The sequence below is a fragment of the Hypanus sabinus genome, chromosome 21 (genome assembly GCF_030144855.1).
Source record: "Hypanus sabinus isolate sHypSab1 chromosome 21, sHypSab1.hap1, whole genome shotgun sequence".
NCBI classification, from domain to species: domain Eukaryota; kingdom Metazoa; phylum Chordata; class Chondrichthyes; order Myliobatiformes; family Dasyatidae; genus Hypanus; species Hypanus sabinus.
In genome coordinates, this window is record NC_082726.1 from 29693437 (window position 1) to 29710496 (window position 17060).

The following is a 17060-nucleotide window of genomic DNA, read 5'->3' on the forward strand; positions in this document are numbered from 1 at the left end:
AAATCAATCTGAATCAGTAGCTGGATTTTAAGCATTGAATTTAGCCCTCTTTGCCACCTCGAGCAATCTGAGAAGGGTGTTGCATTTTTGTAATGAAATGCCAGAGACAGGCGCTTTAGAAACATTTAAAAACCATGCAGATAAGTATATGATAGGAAGGGTTAGAAAGCTATGGGCCAAAATGGGCAGATGGGACTAACTCCCTGGGCAACACAGTCACAGTGGATGAGTTGAGCTGAGCGCCTGTTTTGTCATTCTATGACTTGAATTGTGCATACCTGTCTCTAGTCTGTCATGGACATATTTGCACCATTCTTCCCATGATCCCATCATGCTGACACTGCTGTCTGCTCCAAATTACTGTTATTCCACACACCTCCCAAAATGTGATTTTAATTTCTGACCAGACATTCTTGGTTTTTGCTCCTTTGATGTAGACCACTGAATTCTTTGTTTCCTTGTGGAGCGCAGTGGTACATTTTCAGAGAATACAACACAGTAACAGGCCTTTCTGTCCAAACCATCCATACCAAATGAGGTGTGTACCTGTGCTAGTCCCATTTGCCTACATTTGGTCCATATCCTCTGAACCTTTCCTAACCATGCTCCTGTCCAAATATTCTAGTTGTATCTACCTCTACCACACCTGTATGTACTCACTGGCCACTGTGTGGGTGGAGGAGATTTTCCCCTCTGATCCCTATTAAATCTCTCCCCATTCACCTTAAGCTTTTGCCCCATGGTGTTAGGCTCCCCTACACTGAGAAAAAGTTTAAACCCTTTATAAACCTCTATGAGGTCACTATCTCAGACTTTTGCTCCAGGGAAAGCAGTACCTGTGATCCAGTCTCTTGTCGTACTCAAGCCCTGCAGTCGTAGACACATTTTGGATACTGTCTGCACTCTCTCTAGCCTAATCATATCCTTTGTGTAGCATAGAATTGTACACAATATTTCAGGTGCAGTGCCTTTAGCATCTCGTACAGCTGTGACATGATGTTCCAAATCATATACTCTGTGCCCCAACCTGTTTGAATGTGTTGACATTCCCAGGGAATGATGTACAGTATTTGAAGCTGAGAGTGTCTCTGTTCTAGAACATTCCCCACTGTCCCACTCTATAATGCTCTGGCCTGATTTAACTTGCCAAAATGCATCACTTGGCTCTTATTTAAGTTAAGTTCTTTCCACCATTGTGTGGCCCAGTTTCCCGCTTGATCTGGACCTCAGATAACTTTCTTCACTATTCATTCGATCACCAATGTTGCTGTCATCTGCAAACTCAACAACGAATTGATGGAGAGACAGACAAGTGATTCTTTGGCTGTGAATGCACCTCCCAGGTGTTGGTGTCAAGGCTGTCTGTGAGCAGGGGCAGAAAATTCTCAAGGGGAGGGTGAGCAGCCAGAGGTCATTTTTACATATTGTTACCAGAGACATAGGTAGAGAAGGGGGTTGAGTTATGAAGATAGGCTGTTAAGCAGAAGGTTGAAAAGCAGGGCCTCAAGGGCTGTAATCTCTGAATGAATCCTGATGTCGCATGCTGGTGAGGATCAGAACAGGGGATTAGGCAAGTGAATGTGTAGTTGAAATCCTCGTGCAGGTGGGAGAAATTCAGGTTTCTTGACCATTGGACTCTCTTCTAGAGTATTCTGGCAGGAGGTGGGACCCAAATTAGTAGTACAACAGATCAGAATGCAAACAGGTCCAGTAGGAAGGACAGGGAGCAACGAAGATTGTAGCAATTAAACAGCTTTTTATTTTAACACAAAATTTAACATGCGAGGCAGATGAACCCATGGCATGGACTGGCACAAGGGATGGTGATGTAGTTACTATAGAAACATGGTCCTGGGTTGGACTGGCAGGTCAATGTCTTGGGAGGCAGATTGGTACAAGTGCAATGGTGTGACAGTAAAAGAGGAGGGTTGTATATTTATTAGGGAGGACATCATGGCTGTACTGCGAGAGAATATTCTGTCTTAGGTAGAAATAACTGAGAAATAAGAAGGGAGTGACTCATCCTAGCTTCTCCATTCCTCCATATTTCTAGGCATTCTTGTTTCTCTCTAGTTCTGAATACTAATGATAAGTTGCCTTTGTGTTAATGCATATTATGTTTTCTTGATTATTTCTGAAGGATCGTTGAAGTGGAAAGAAGGTCTCGCACAGCGAGCAGCAGATGTCTTTGCACAACAGCAGTCAGCTCCAAACCTCCAGAAGCTGGTCTATGGAGCAGGTAATCCTAAACCATATGGAGGTCACATTTCTTGGAATAACTTGGGCTTAAATGAAAGGGCAAAATTCTGACATTCGCAGAAGATGAGATGGAGAAATGCAATAAGGATTGAGGTGAAGGCAGCTGGACTGGACTGACTCATGACTCTTCATTGTAGTTACTCTAATTAATCCTCCTGTCTTGCTGCTTTTCTCTCACTAAGTCTGTACTTTTTTCTTCTCAATATTAATCTATTTTCCTCAGGAAGCAAGTTTAGAAACAGTACCTAACAATTTTTTTTAAGAAAGCCAAGGACCAGTTGGATTAAGGTCCTTTCCATGCTCTGACTCTATGACACTACAGCTGTAGGAATGATTAATAAGAGCGAATGGAAATCTAGGTTTTATTATTTGATGCATAGAGTACAACAGCCAGTAGGCTGTGTTCACTCCTCCAAAAACTCAGTTTGGTGTCAGCTAGATACTAGATCCGTATTTGAAAATAGACTTTCGGACTGAAATATTTAATGTTGTCATGAGATATGCATTTGCAACAAATGTATTTGTGAGAATGTTCAGGTAGTTTTGCTTGCTCACTGCCTGCTGGAGTCCTAGTCTGGTGTCTCTTGTCCTAGACTCCCCCACCATGGGAAACATCTTTTCCACATCTACTCTGACTAGGCCTTTCAAGATTCAAAAGGTTTCAATGAGATCCCCCCTCATCCTTCTAAATTCCAGTGAGTACAGACCCAGAGCCATCAAAAGTTCATCGTGTGATAACCCTTTCATTTCTGAATGATCCTTGTGAACGTCCTCTGGACCCTGTTCAATGCCAGCACATCTTTTCTAAGATGAGGGGCCCAAAACTGCTCACAATACTCAAGATGTGACCTCATTGGTGCCTTATAAAGCCTCAGCATCACATCATTGCTCTTATATTATAGACCTCTTGAAATGAATATTAACATGGCATTTGCCTTCCTCGCCATCGATGCAACCTGCAAATTAACCTTCTGGGGGTTCTGCCCAAGGTCTCCCGAGTCCCTCTGCATCTCAGATTCCTGGATTTTCTCCCTGTTTAGAAAATAGCCCAAACACTTATTTCTACTATCGCAGTGCATGACCATGCATTTTCCAACAGTGTATTTCATTTGCCTCTTTCTTGCCCATTCTCCTAATCTGTATAAGTCCTTCTGCATCCTACCTGTTTCCTCAACAGTACCTTCCCCTCCACCAATCTTCGTATCATCAGCAAGCTTGGGCAGCAAAGCCATCTATTCCATCATCCAAATCATTTATATACAACATAAAAAGTGTTCCCAACACCGACCCCTGCGGAACACCACTCGTCACTGGCAACCAACCAGAAAAGGATCCTTTTATTCCCACTCGCTGCCTCCTACCAATCAGCCAGTGCTCAACCATGTAGTAGCGTTCCTGTAATACCATGGGCTGTTAACCTGGCAAGCAGCCTCATGTGTGGCACCTTGTCAAAGGCCTTCTGAAAGTCCAAATATACAACATCCACTGCATCCCTTTTATCTATCCTACTTGTAATCTCCTCAAAGAATTCCAACAGGTTCGTCAGGCAGGATTTTTCCTGAAGGAAACTATGCTGACTTTGTACTAACTTGTCCTGTGCTACCAAGTATTCCATCACCTCATCCTTAACAATTAACTCCACCATCTCCCCAGCTACTGAGGTTGGTCTAGCTGGTCGATAATTTCCCTTTTGCTGCCTTTCTCCTTTCGTAAACTGTGGAGTAACATTTGCAATTTTCCAGTTCTCTGGCACCATGCCAGAGTCCAATAATTTTTGAAAGATTATTTCTAAAGCCACCGCAATCTCTAAGACAACCGCTTCCAGAACTCTAAGGTGCAGTTCTTCTGGTCCGGGTGTCTTACATACCTTTAGGTGTTTCAGCTCTTTGAACACTTTCTCTCTTGTAACAGTAACTGTACCCACTTCTCTTCCTTCACAGACTACAACTTCAGGCATACTGCTAGTGTCTTCCGTAGTGAAGACTGACGCAAAGTACTCATTTAGTTCATCACCCATCTCCTTGTCCCCTGTTATTATTTCTTCTGCCTCATTTTCTAGCAGTCCTATATCCACTCTCATTTCTCTTTTATTTTTAACATACTTGGAAAAAACTTCTTATTATCCACTTTGATATAATTTGCTAGTTTGCTTTCATATTTCATCTTTTCCCTTCTAATGGTTTTTTTAGTTGCTGTCTGTAGGTTTTTTAAAACTTCACAATCCTCTATCTTCCCAATAATTCTTGCTTTGTTGTATGTCCTTTCTTTTCTTTTACAATAGCTTTGACTTCTCTTGTCGGCCATGGTTGTACTATTTTACCACTTGAGTACTTCTTCATTTTTGGAATGCTCATGCCCTACACCTTCCTTACCTTTCCCTGAAACGCAGACCATTGCTGCTCTGCTGACATCCCTGCCAGCAGCTCCTTCCAATTTACTTTGGCCACCTCCTCTCTCATACCAATGTAATTTCCCTTACTCCACTGAACTCTTACTGCTACATCAGACTTTACTATCTCCCTATCAAATTTCAAGTTGAACTCAATCATATTGTGATCACTGGTTCCTGAGGGTTCTTTCACATCAAGCTCCATAATCGCCTCTGGTTCATTACATAACACCCAATCCAGTATAGCTGATCCCCTGGTAGGCTCAATGACAAACTGGTTTAAAAAGCTATCTCTTAGGCATTCAACAAACTCACTCTCTTGGAGATCCATTACCAACCTGATTTTCCAATCAACCTGCATGTTAAAATCTATGACCATGACCACAGTAACATTACCCTTTTGACTCACCTTTTCTATTCTTGTAACCTGTGGTTCACCTCCCAGCCGCTGTTGAAGAGGTCTGTATTTAACTGCCATCAATGTCCTTTTACCCTTGCAGTTTCTTAACTCAACCCACAAGTATTCAACATCTTCCAATCCTATGTCACATCTCTGTACTGATTTGATGCCATTCTTTACCAATAGAGCCACACCACCCTCTCTGCCTACCTTTCTATCCCTCCAATATAACGTGTAACCTTGGACATTCATCTCCTAACTATAACCATCCTTCAGCCATGATTCAGTGATGGCCACAACGTCGTACCTTGGAGAAGTAGGATTGAGGGAAACCCCAACATATATGGGGAGCAGGAGAAAAAAAGAGAGAAATGTGCTTAGAGGCAGATGGGGAGTCCTTAATGAATAGATTGCGTCAGCATTGACCAGGGAGAGTAACTTTGACAAATGTGAGGGCAGCATGGAACAGACTAATGTGCTACAGCATGTTGAGGTTAAGAAAGAGGCAGTGTTTAAACTTTTGAAAAATATTAGGATAGATAAGTCCCAAGAACCAGATGGAATTCACCCCAGGTTACTGTAAAAGTGAGGGAAGTGTTTGCTGCGATGTTGACAATAATACTTAGGTCCTCCCTAGCCAGAGGAGTAGTCTGAGAGGATTGCAGGTTGGCAAATGTTGTTCTATTATTCAGGAAAGGTAATTGGTATAATCCTAGGAATGATAGACCAATGAGTCTTACATTTGTAGTAAGCAAACTAATGGAAAGGATATTTGGAGACAAGATTTATGAGCATTGGGAGAAGTTCAGTGTTATTAGGGAACATTCTTTTGTGATGGGTATGTCATGCTTCCTGAGCCTGACTGACTCTTTCAAGGAAGTGACAAAACAAATTGATGAAGGTAGCAAAATGAATGTGGATGGATTTTCCTTACACATTTGACAACATTCCCCTGTGTAGCCTCATCCAGAAAGTCAGGAGGCATGAGGTCCATGGAAATTGGTTATGTGGATTCGGACTTGGTTTGCCTACAGAAAACAAGGGGGAAGTTGCTGTGCAGGTGGACTGTAGTCATCCTGGAAGTTGGTGACTAGTCATGTTCCACAGGGATCTGTTCTGGGACCTTGACTGTTTTTTTCTTTACATAAAGGAAGTGGATGAGTAAGTTTCCAGATGACACAAAGGTCATTGATGTTGCGGAAGGTTGTTGTCGGATGCAACATTGTATTGACAGGGCAAAGAAATGGCAGATGGAGTTCAATCTGGAAAAGTGTTAATCAATACATTTTGGAAGATTGAACTTGAAGGCAGAGTAGAAGATTAATAGCAGGATTCTTAGCAGCATGGAGGAACGGGGGATCTTGGGGTCCTAGTCCCTAGATCCCTGAAAGTTGCTGCAAAAGTTATTAGGGTGGTTATAAAAGCCTTTGATGTTTTGGCCTTCATTAGTTGAGAATTGAATTCAAAAGTTGTGAGGTAATATTGAAGTTCTGTAGAACTTTAGATAAACCACACTTGTATTATTGTGTTCAGTTTTGATTACCTCATTATAGGAGGAATGTTGAAGCTTTAGAGAGGGTGCAAATGAGATTTATCAAGATAGTGTCTGAATTAAAGAACATGTCATGTAAGTAAAAGTTAAGCAACCTAAGGCTTGACTGTTTGAAGCAAAGAAGCATGAGAGGTGACTTGATGGACATGTATAAGATTGAGAGGCATAGGTAGAGTTGTTAGATCTGACTGCTTAATTGTTATTTTCTTTGCAACTTAACAATTAATTGTGAGTTTTATTCTAAATATTATTTGTATACAAGCAACTGCTTAGTATGTTTCCTAGTGGTTGCAGTATGTATAGTACTGTGCGAAAGTCTTAGGCACATGCAGTATCTTTTGCTAGGGTGCCTAAGATGTTTGCACGGTTTTGTATTGGTCAATGTGGAGCAGAGCGCAAGTTTACAAATCTGGCAGGAGCAAAGAATAGTGATTCTTCTGTGAAGCCTCTCCTGTAGCTCTGCAGGGGAGGCTTGGGACAGATGGCAGAGAAGGAATGCAGGGTCGGAGGGGTGTGACACAGGTGCAAACGTAGTCCTTGATTCCAAACGTAGTCATTTGATTCCAAAGAATTGATTTATTGATCATTGCATATTGTCACTCGGGTGCTTCCCACTTCCTCCCCTCTCCCTGCCCCCTTCCCAGTCTCAGTCCACAATAGAGATCTATATCAGAATCAGATTTATTATCACTCACATATGTTATGATTTTTCTTTACAGCAGTAGTCAATGCAAAACATTAAGTTACTACAGTACTGTGTAAAAATCTTAGGTACCCTAGCTATGTATATGTGTCTAAGACTTTAGCACAGTACTCTATATATAGTTGTTCAGTGTGTTACCTAATGATTACACTGGAATGATTCTGTAACGTTTTGTGAAGTTCTGAAAGCTTCTCTGATGCTGCATTACTTGAATAAGGGCTTCCTCAATGGTTGACTTATCTGTGAATTTGAATGGAAGTTTCCTTATTTATGAGAAAGAGCTACTCCATGTTGCATTATCTTTTGTCTTTGTGTTTCTCATTTGACTCTCCCTCTCTTAAATTAGCTGGCTTGTATCATTGCCTGTTTTCAACTCTCTTTGTTGAATAATCGTGAAGCAACACATTTTGCGCCTCTTTCCTGACTTATGAGAAAAGTGTTGGATGAAAACATCAGAATCCAACAAGTGGCATAGTTAGCAGAATTCGAACCTGAGTCAGGATAGCTCTCCATTTTTCTTTCATTCTTGTGCCTATCTAAGAATCTCTTACACATCGCTAATATATCTGCCTCTACCCTGCACCTACCAAAGGGCCTGTACTGAGCTTTACTATTGTAGAAGACCCCAGCGTAGACTGGATCTAAACCTTTGGTGGGGCACACAGATTTTATTACGTAAAGAATTAAGAGTATCGAATCAGCATTGGTAATGGAATTGACAGAGTGAATAGCCATGAGCTAATCGAATAGCAGAGCGACCTGTAGAGACTAACTTGGCTTTTCCCAGCATAAATGAGGCAGAGGTGGAAGAGAGTATGAAGCTCTCCATATGCAATTTATGTAAGGATGGCCTTTTTTGTTATCATTATTTCAGTTAGTGAAGACAAGGAGGATGAGGAAGGTGATATACTGGGAGGAATTTTCCATGTTAGCAAACAAGGCCAAGAATCCAGAAGCAAAGATAGTGGTGTGGATTCCTCAATATTTCTGGTGAAAAACCTTCTTGACTGGGACTTGGAAGAGGTAAGGCTGTTGGCAAATTGTGCCCCAGATTTGTACTCATTAGTCCTGGTTTTGAATTCAAGTATTGTGCAGCATTCCTGTATTCTAATCACCTCAGTCTTACACTCCATCCCCACCATATGTCCCCATTCCAACTGTCCTGCTGCATTCCTGTTTAACCGGTTATGTTTCAATCTCCAGACGAATATCTCTCCAAATACCATTCTTGATTTTCAGAATGTCAATTTGCTATCTTACCAGGTGGCCAGATAACAAAACTGAAAGTTGGCATTGCAAGTGAGATGTGGCCAGTGCTTTCTTTAGCAGTTCATGTTTCCCTTTATATTGATATGGGAGCAGAAGTAGGCCATTCAGCCCATCAAGTCTGCTCAGGCATTCAATCATGGGCTGATCCAATTCTTCCAGCCATCCCCACTCCCCTGCCTTCTCCCCATACCCTTTGATGCCCTAGCTAATCAAGAACCTATCTTTCTCTGCTTTAAATGCACCTAGTGACTTGGCCACCACAGCTGCTCGTGGCAACAAATTCCACAGATTTACCATCCTCTGACTAAAGTAATTTCTCCACATCTCTAAATGGACGTCCTTCAATCCTGAAGTTGTGCGCTCTTGTCCTAGATTCCCCTACCCTATATCACTTCACATTTATGTGGGTTAAACTCTCAGCCCAGCTCTGCAAACTGTCAATGCCCCATTGCAACCTACAACAATCCTCCGCACTATCAACAACTCCACCAACCTTCGTGTCATCTGAAAACTTAATAAACCCCCCTTCCACTGTTTATAAAAATCACAAAAAATAGGGGTCCCAGAACAGATGCCTGCAGACCACAATTGGTCACCAACCTCCAGGCAGAATGTACTTCATCTACTACCACCCTTTACCTTCTTTGGGCAAGCCAATTCTGAATCCACACAGCCAAGTTTCTCCAGATCCCGGGTCTCCTGACTTTCTGAATGAGTTACCATGATATGCCTTATAAAACACCTTACAAAAATCCATATACACCACATCTACCACTCAGCCTTCATCAGTGTGCTTTGTCACATCTTTAAAGAATTCAGTCAAGTTCATAAGGCATGACCTGCCTCTCACAAAACTATGCTGACTATCCTTAATCAGACCGTGCTCCTCTAGATATTTGTAAGTCCTCTCTAATAATTTGCCTACCAGTCATGCTCGACTTTCTGGTCTATAATTCCCAGTGTTATCCCTGTTCTTTCTCTTTAACAAAGGAATAACATCAGTCGCCCTCCAATCAACTGGTACTACTCCTGTGATCAATGAGAATGCAAAGCTCAAGGACGCAGCTGCCTTTTCCCTCATTTACCGTAGTAACCTGCGATATATCTCATCTGGGCCCAGGGACTAATCTATCCTAATGTTTTCCAGAAGTTCTAGCACCTCCCCTTTTTAACTTTAATATGTTCAGAATCATAATCAAGTTTAATATCACTGGCATACACACTGTAATTTGTTTTTCAGCAACAGTACAATGCAATGCATAAATACAATAAGAAATACAGTATATTTGTATATTTAAAAAAATAAGTACTGCAAAGAGGGAGCAAAGTATAGAGAAATAGTGTTCATGGGCTGGTTCATTGTCTGTTCAGATATCTGATTATGGAAGGGAAGAAGCTGTTCCTAAAACATTGAGGCTCTTGCTACTCTTCCATGATGGTAGCAATGAGCAGAGGGCATGTCCTATATGATAGGGGTCCTTAATGGTCATTGCTGCCTTTTTCAAACATCGCCTTTTGAAGATGTCATCGATGCAAGGGAGGCTAGTGCCCATGATAGAGTCTGCAACGTTTTCCAATTCTCTACAGTAGCCCCTCCATATCAGACGACGAGGCAAGCAGTTAGTATGCTCTCCACAGTACATCTGTAGAAATTTGTTAGAATCTTTGGTGACATACGAATCTCCTCAAGCTTCTAATGAAATATAGCTGCTGTTGTGCTTTCTATGTAATTGTATCAATATGTTGGGCCCGGGATGATCTTTAGAGAAGTTGACACACAGAATACTGAAGCTAAGTATTCATTAAGTATCTCTGCTATCTTCTCCAGTTCCATGCACACTTTTCCACTGTCACACATGATTGGTCCTATTCTCTCACATCTTACCCTCTTGTAGAATGCCTTGGGGGTTTTCCTTAATCCTGCTCACCAAGGCCTTCTCATGACCCCTTCTGACTCTCCTAATTTCATTCTTCTCCTTCCTGCTAGCCTTATAATTGTCTTGATCTCTATCATTACTTAGCTTTTTGAACCTTTCGTGAACTTTTCTTCTTGACTATGCAGAATGCCACGCAAATATCCCCTGAGCACTTGCCACATTTCTGCACTACATTTCCCTGAGAAGATCTGTTCCCAATTTATGCTTCCAAGTTTTTGCCTGATAGCTTCATATTTCCCTTACTCCAATTAAACATTTTCCTAACTTGTCTGTTTCAATCCCTCTCCAATGCTATGGTAAAGGAGATAGAAAAATTATGATCACTATCTCCGAAAAGCTCTCCCACAGAGAGACCTGACCCCTGACCAGGTTCATTTCCCAATACCTGACCAAGTACAGCCTCTCCTCTTGTAGGCTTATCTACATATTGTGTCAGGAAACCTTCCTGAACACCTCTAACAAACTCCACCCCTTGAGTCATCCTAGTCTCTAATGGCCAGAATATCATAGCTCCAAGTATTGATCTACACTCCTCTCTCCTTATGTCTCCTGACTCCATCTTCCCATCACCCTCCTCATCTACTTCCACCTATCTATCATCTACCTCTATCTCACTTTCCCCCTTCTACTTTCAGTCCTGATGCAGAGCTTCAGGCTGAAATGCAAGCTATCCCTGTGCCTCCACAGAGGGTGCTTGACCTGACCTGCTGAGCTCCTCCAGCAGTTTGCTCAGTAAATAACACTTGCTTGGTATGTTGTGCTTATGATTTCGCACTGGGAAATAGAAAGGAATTTTGTTTGCAGATGTGGATGAAATTTTTTCCATAGTATAGTAACCACCAGCCAGAAAATACATAGATCAGTAATTCAGACTGTCAGATAGAAGAAAACCTCAAGTTCAAAATTAATTATCATTCCACTGTACGTGACTATAGCCAAACAAAACAACATTCCTCTGGGGCTAAGGTGCAAAACACATTACCACCAACATACTGCACATAGCATGAAAAGCGCTTATGGTTAGGATTTCAGAAAAACATGTAGTTACAAGGTAAGAAAATGTAGCCCAAGGCTTGCTGATGGGATAGTGTTGGTGTTCTTAGTACCCAGTGGTGACTGGCGATTATAAAAAAAATAATGTACAAGACAAACAAACACCTTTGATTTAACCTGGAGTGGCCATCCAAGTGCATCGCCATCATACCGGAACCTTTTGGTTTAATATATGAATGCCATTGAGATATCTTGCTACTCAATACTGATAGGTTTAAGTTTTTTGTTCAGTGATGTGTTTTTTTTAAACACAGGTAAGGAATAGTATCCAGGATTGCTTTGTGACTGGAAAATGGGAATCGGATCAGGATGCCACAGCTCTCCTTGAAGAAGATGGTAGGCGGTTAAATGAAACGTTTTTTTATTTGATTACAGGATATGGAAATAGTTGGTTTGGCAGTAATTATTACCCAGAATAATTATCCCTTAATAGAGTCACTTGTTGGGCTTTTTCAGCTGACAGTCACATGAAGATGATAGGGAATAAAACAAAAAATGCTGGGAAAATCTCAAGAGGTCAAGCAGCATCTGTGGCCTACAGAGTTACACAGCATGGAAATGAGCACTTTGGCTGAATGCACTTATGCCAGCCAGTCAAGATGTCTATTTTATTGTGTTTGGCTCATATCCCTCCAAACCTTTCCTATCCATGTATCTGTCCAAATGTCTTTTAAAACATGTAATTGTACCTTCTTCTACCATTTCCTTTGGCAGCTTTTTCCACACTCTTGTCGAGAACTTCCCTGCTCACAGTGGAGGGAGAGCATTTGGAATGGTATGAAGGACTTCGAGTCCCTGTGTTGGGAGGACTCAGAAGCTTGTTGTAACCAGAGAAAGGGGCACCCTATTTCCTGATCTATAGACTTCCCATACTGTCAAGTACCTCCTGCTTTATATCATCAGAACCCACAAGACTGGGATGGGAATAAATCACCTCAATCCAGAGCTGACCATGAAAGAGCACGGGGGGGGGGGGGGTAAAGATTCAGGGGGTACAATTGAGACAAGTTGCATTTTTTTGGATAGTATGCTACTGTGGGCCATGATGAAGGATGAAAGTGTTAAAAATATTTGGTGAGTTATCAGCTGCAAGGTAGTGTTATCCTTGATAGTTTTGAGTATGTTTGAAGCTGCACTCATTCAGGCACATGGAGTATTATTACACTGTTATTTTACAAGTTGACATAGCTGATTGGAAAGCTTTGGGAGTAACTCCTTGCAGTATCTTCATAGGCAAAAGTGTGTGTGGTAAGTAGAATGGCAAGGAGCAGTCGAGCAGTATTTTCCCCATGCATTTCTTCTCTCACCACCTGTCCAGTCTGCAGTAGCTCTCTTCAGGAACCTTAGTCAGTGGTAATGCCCATCTAGAGTACTGTGTCTCATCAGAGCAGTGCTTCACTTGGGTAAATATCAGTTCATCATCTGAATGCTTTATCACTATTTAATCTGCTGATATGAGACTTCAGGAGATCTGGAGTCAATGTAAAAGACTTTTACAGATGCTGTTGCATATCAACAATGTGGAGTGGGATGGTGTCTTGTGGTGGTGATGGGCTGGCTTCTATTTGTGATACCTTTCCCGAACTAGGTGTGAAGGATGAACAGAAGCCACGTTCCTAATTCTTTGAGAAATTGAGGACATGGCATAGAGTGTTACACAATTTTTTTTCCCCCAGGGTTGGGGAATAAAGAACAAGAGGGCTTTGGTTTAAGGTGAGAGGGGAGAGATTTACTAGGAGCCTGAAGGGCAACTTTTTCACCTGGGAATGGTCAGAGTATGGAATGATCTGTCAAAGGATGGTACATTAACAACATTGAAAAGGTACATGGATAGTAAAGGTTTAGAGGGATATGGAACGAACACTGGCAGATGGGACTAGCTTAGATGTGTGTCTTAGTCCACATTGACCTCCATGCTGTATGACTTTGCAATATGGCTCCTCCAACTTTATTTTCATTATGAGGTGTAGTGGCAATCAACGACTTGGTCAGGCCAGTTAAAAATAATGGATTGCCTCCCTGGAGGGCAGTGTTGAAGCAGATGGATGATCCAGCAGCTTCATGATCACCAATATAAACAGTAGATTTTTGTTTCAGGTTATTTAACTGAATTAAAATTTCCCAGCTACTCTGATATTTGTATTTAGAAGCCTGATCAAAGTTATTGTTTTCCTTAATATTTTCATATTTTTATTTTCCTTCCAGACTCTGTATACGGAGCATTTGAGGATCTGGAGACGGGGGAAGTTCATAAAGGGAAACCTGAAGCGCTAAAACAAAGTCACGAGGTCTGGGTTGAAGACATTTTTTTGTATTATCAAGCTTATTCTTTTGAAGATTCAGGAAACAATGAAAATTAATATGGGTTTCCATAGTGATTGTGTTCTTATATTATGAAATTCAATGCATGTCATGCTTATTTCTCAAGATACCATGCAATAGTGTTGGAGGGGCTGTAGAGGCAATTCACCCTGCTGCTGCTTAGGTTAGAATATTTTAGTTATGAGGAGAGAAGAGGGAAGCCGGGTCTATTCTTCCTATAGCTTAGAGGGGACATGATTGAGATGTGTGACGTTATTGAGATGTATAGATAGAACAGACTGCAGGAAACATTTCCTCATAACAGCAGTAGACAAAACAAAATTGCATTGATACAGGCTGAGGGGGAAAAGGTTCAGACGGCATATCATCTCAGGGGACCTTTTTGACCCAGAGAGTGGAGGGTATCCAAATGTACTGTCAGAGATGAAGGCAGGGTCACTGACAGCATTTAAGGAGTCTCAACAAGCTTAGATGTGGAAGGGTATGGATCAAGTGCCAGAAGGGTGGATTGGTGTGGATGGAATGTGAGTGTGATGGGCAAATGTGACTATCTGCTGAGCTGACAGAAATGGTTCATAAAAGTGAAATAATAAATTAGTGTACGTTAGACTAGGAGGAATTTCTTGGAGTGTGGGCTTTGAAATTAGAGTTTAAAATCATGGAAATTGAATATGGAAACTTAAGTTCAAGGGGAGTTTGATAGTGAGGTGTTGTGGTAAGGAAGTAGGGAGTTTGAAGATGAGGGCTTTAGATGAGAGTCATGCAAATGCAGTGTAATTTGAAGGTCTCATCTTAGCTACAGCTAGTAAGGGGCTAAGGATGAGTTAACTTCATAATAGATGTCTTCTGAAGCAATAACACTCTTTATGGATTGTGAAGTATAAAAGGAAATAATATATAGTTCCTTGGGTCTTGTTTGGGCTCCCCTTTATCCTGTATTGAATGTACATTTGATGGCAAAAAAAGAAAAGGAATCTTTGAAATTCATCCCAAAGCAGAAAAGTAAATAGAGAGCTAAAGAACGCTGTTATGGAATAAGTAAAGAATTGTTTGCATTGCTGTATAATGCTAGATGTAACAACACAGAGCTGGTCTCATCCATTAATCCTGCATCAGAGATTTTCTCATCATTAGCCCTTCTTTGTCCAAATCCATTTTTTCACTCCTTCCCCAGAACCTCTAACAATTGTTCCATGCTTAGTCCAATTGTGGTTTCTCTGTGTTATAAAATAGCAGCTGAAAGATGAGATAATGTGTCACACTGTAAAGGCACAAGTTAGTAGCACTGACATGTTGTGTATTTGGGTATAAACCAACTAAGATGAACATATCCACATAGCAGAATGCTGGAAACACATAGTTGATCAAGCAGCATCACTGAAGAGAGAAGCAGACCTAATGTTACAGATCAAAGACCTTTTGTCAGGTCTGAGCCTGAAACATTTTGTGTTGTACAGGATTCTTGTTGCTTTTGGATCTATGCTGACATTTGTTTAAAGTACAGTATACGGGACCGACAGCTGTGAGCGAGTCAGACTCGAGTGTCATCCCAGCGACATGAATCATCATTTAAGAGAAGTTAGATATTTCCCTTGCGGCTAAAGGGATCAGGGGGTATGGAGAGAAAGCAGGTACAGGGGTTCTGAGTTAGATGATCAGCCATGATTGTACTGAATGGCGGTGCAGGCTCCAAAGGCCGAATGGCCTACTCCTGCACTTACTTCCTATATTTCTATCTGTCAACACTTTTTGTGTTGGTTTGCACATTAGGAATTGATGCAGGAGCAAGTTGTTAAAATCTGTCTGGGGATCACATCCGTAAATAAATTACAACATTCAGACCTTCGGGGCTCGATGGTGGACAAGGTAGAAATTAGAACTCCTATGTTGGAGCTACTTGATAGAGAAATCTGTTTTAAATTTGAATACAAATTGTATGTTAAACCAGGACGATGATATAACAGATGCTGAAGATGACAACGATCCTGGAAAGCCAAAGGAGGAAGAAGAACAGACCAAGCGCTTAGAGAAAAAGCGGAAATTGAAGGAAATGTTCAACGTTGAGTATGATGGTGGAGATGGAACTTACTTTGATGATCTGAAGGATGAAATGCAGAAGCAAGCACAGGTAAAAATAGATATTCAGACTTGGATCCTGCTCTGCACAAATGTGACAAGTTAGGAATCTAAACATCACAAATTGATGTATCTACTCTTTCATTTGCTGTTTGTCACTGTTTTCATTCCCTGTAATTTAGAGGGATTTCATCATTAGTTCCCTAATTATTTAGTTGTGATTCTGAGTTGTTTGGTAAAATTGGAAACGATTTATTGTAAGTATACAGCTGAATGGAAAATCTATTGGGAACGCTATATCAATTTAATTGTACTTGTCAGCATGATGGGCCCCATTTGCTACTATCTCAGGTACAATGCTGCAAGAAATTAGTAATAACATGTAACAGACACACACACATCTCTGCACCATCCAGTATGTTACTACTTAATGTGAATTTTTGTTCTTCTTAAAGCTTAACCGTGCTGAATTTGATGACCAAAATGATGAAATCCGGATTCAGTATGAAGGTTTTAGACCTGGAATGTATGTACGAGTTGAGATCGAGAATGTACCTTATGAATTTGTGGCGAATTTTGACTCCCATTATCCATTGATACTTGGTGGCTTGGGAAGCAGCGAAGGAAATATAGGATACCTGCAGGTAACTATTCACCATTAACAACTTGCAGTAAATAATATCTTAACCATAGGAAGACTTGCAGAAAAGAAACTGACAGATTGGCACTGATAAAGATGATAGGGCAACATTTTTCTGGCATGACACTGTACAGTACATGTGGCAAACTTGCCTGCATTGGTCAGGGCATTAAGTATAAAAATTGGGAAATTGTGTTGTAGCTGTATCGAACTTTGGTTAGACCACATTTGGGACATTGCATTCAATTCTAGTCATGTCATCAGAGGAAGGAAATAGAGATTTTCAGGAGGGTATGGTGGAGGTTTACCAGGATGCTCCCAACTTTGGAGGACGTGCTATGAGAAGAAGTTGGACAAGCTGGGTTTTCTCTGGAGTGATGGATGCTGAGGGGAGATTTGATGGACCTATATAAATTTATGTTAAACAGGTAGGCAGCTAGTATATTTTTCTCTGGATTAC

At 41.1% G+C, this 17060-nt stretch overlaps 1 protein-coding gene across 1 annotated transcript in view; it reads left to right on the top strand.

Annotated features, from left to right (window-relative positions):
• The window catches only part of bms1 (BMS1 ribosome biogenesis factor), a 97392-nt gene that overhangs the window by 45963 nt on the left and 34369 nt on the right, over positions 1-17060 (top strand). Inside the window, exons 11-16 of the mRNA XM_059946194.1 lie at positions 2141-2239; positions 8178-8326; positions 11817-11898; positions 13768-13850; positions 15833-16012; positions 16416-16604. Coding sequence (XP_059802177.1) covers positions 2141-2239; positions 8178-8326; positions 11817-11898; positions 13768-13850; positions 15833-16012; positions 16416-16604 — 782 coding nt within the window. The remainder of the gene's footprint in view (positions 1-2140; positions 2240-8177; positions 8327-11816; positions 11899-13767; positions 13851-15832; positions 16013-16415; positions 16605-17060) is intronic.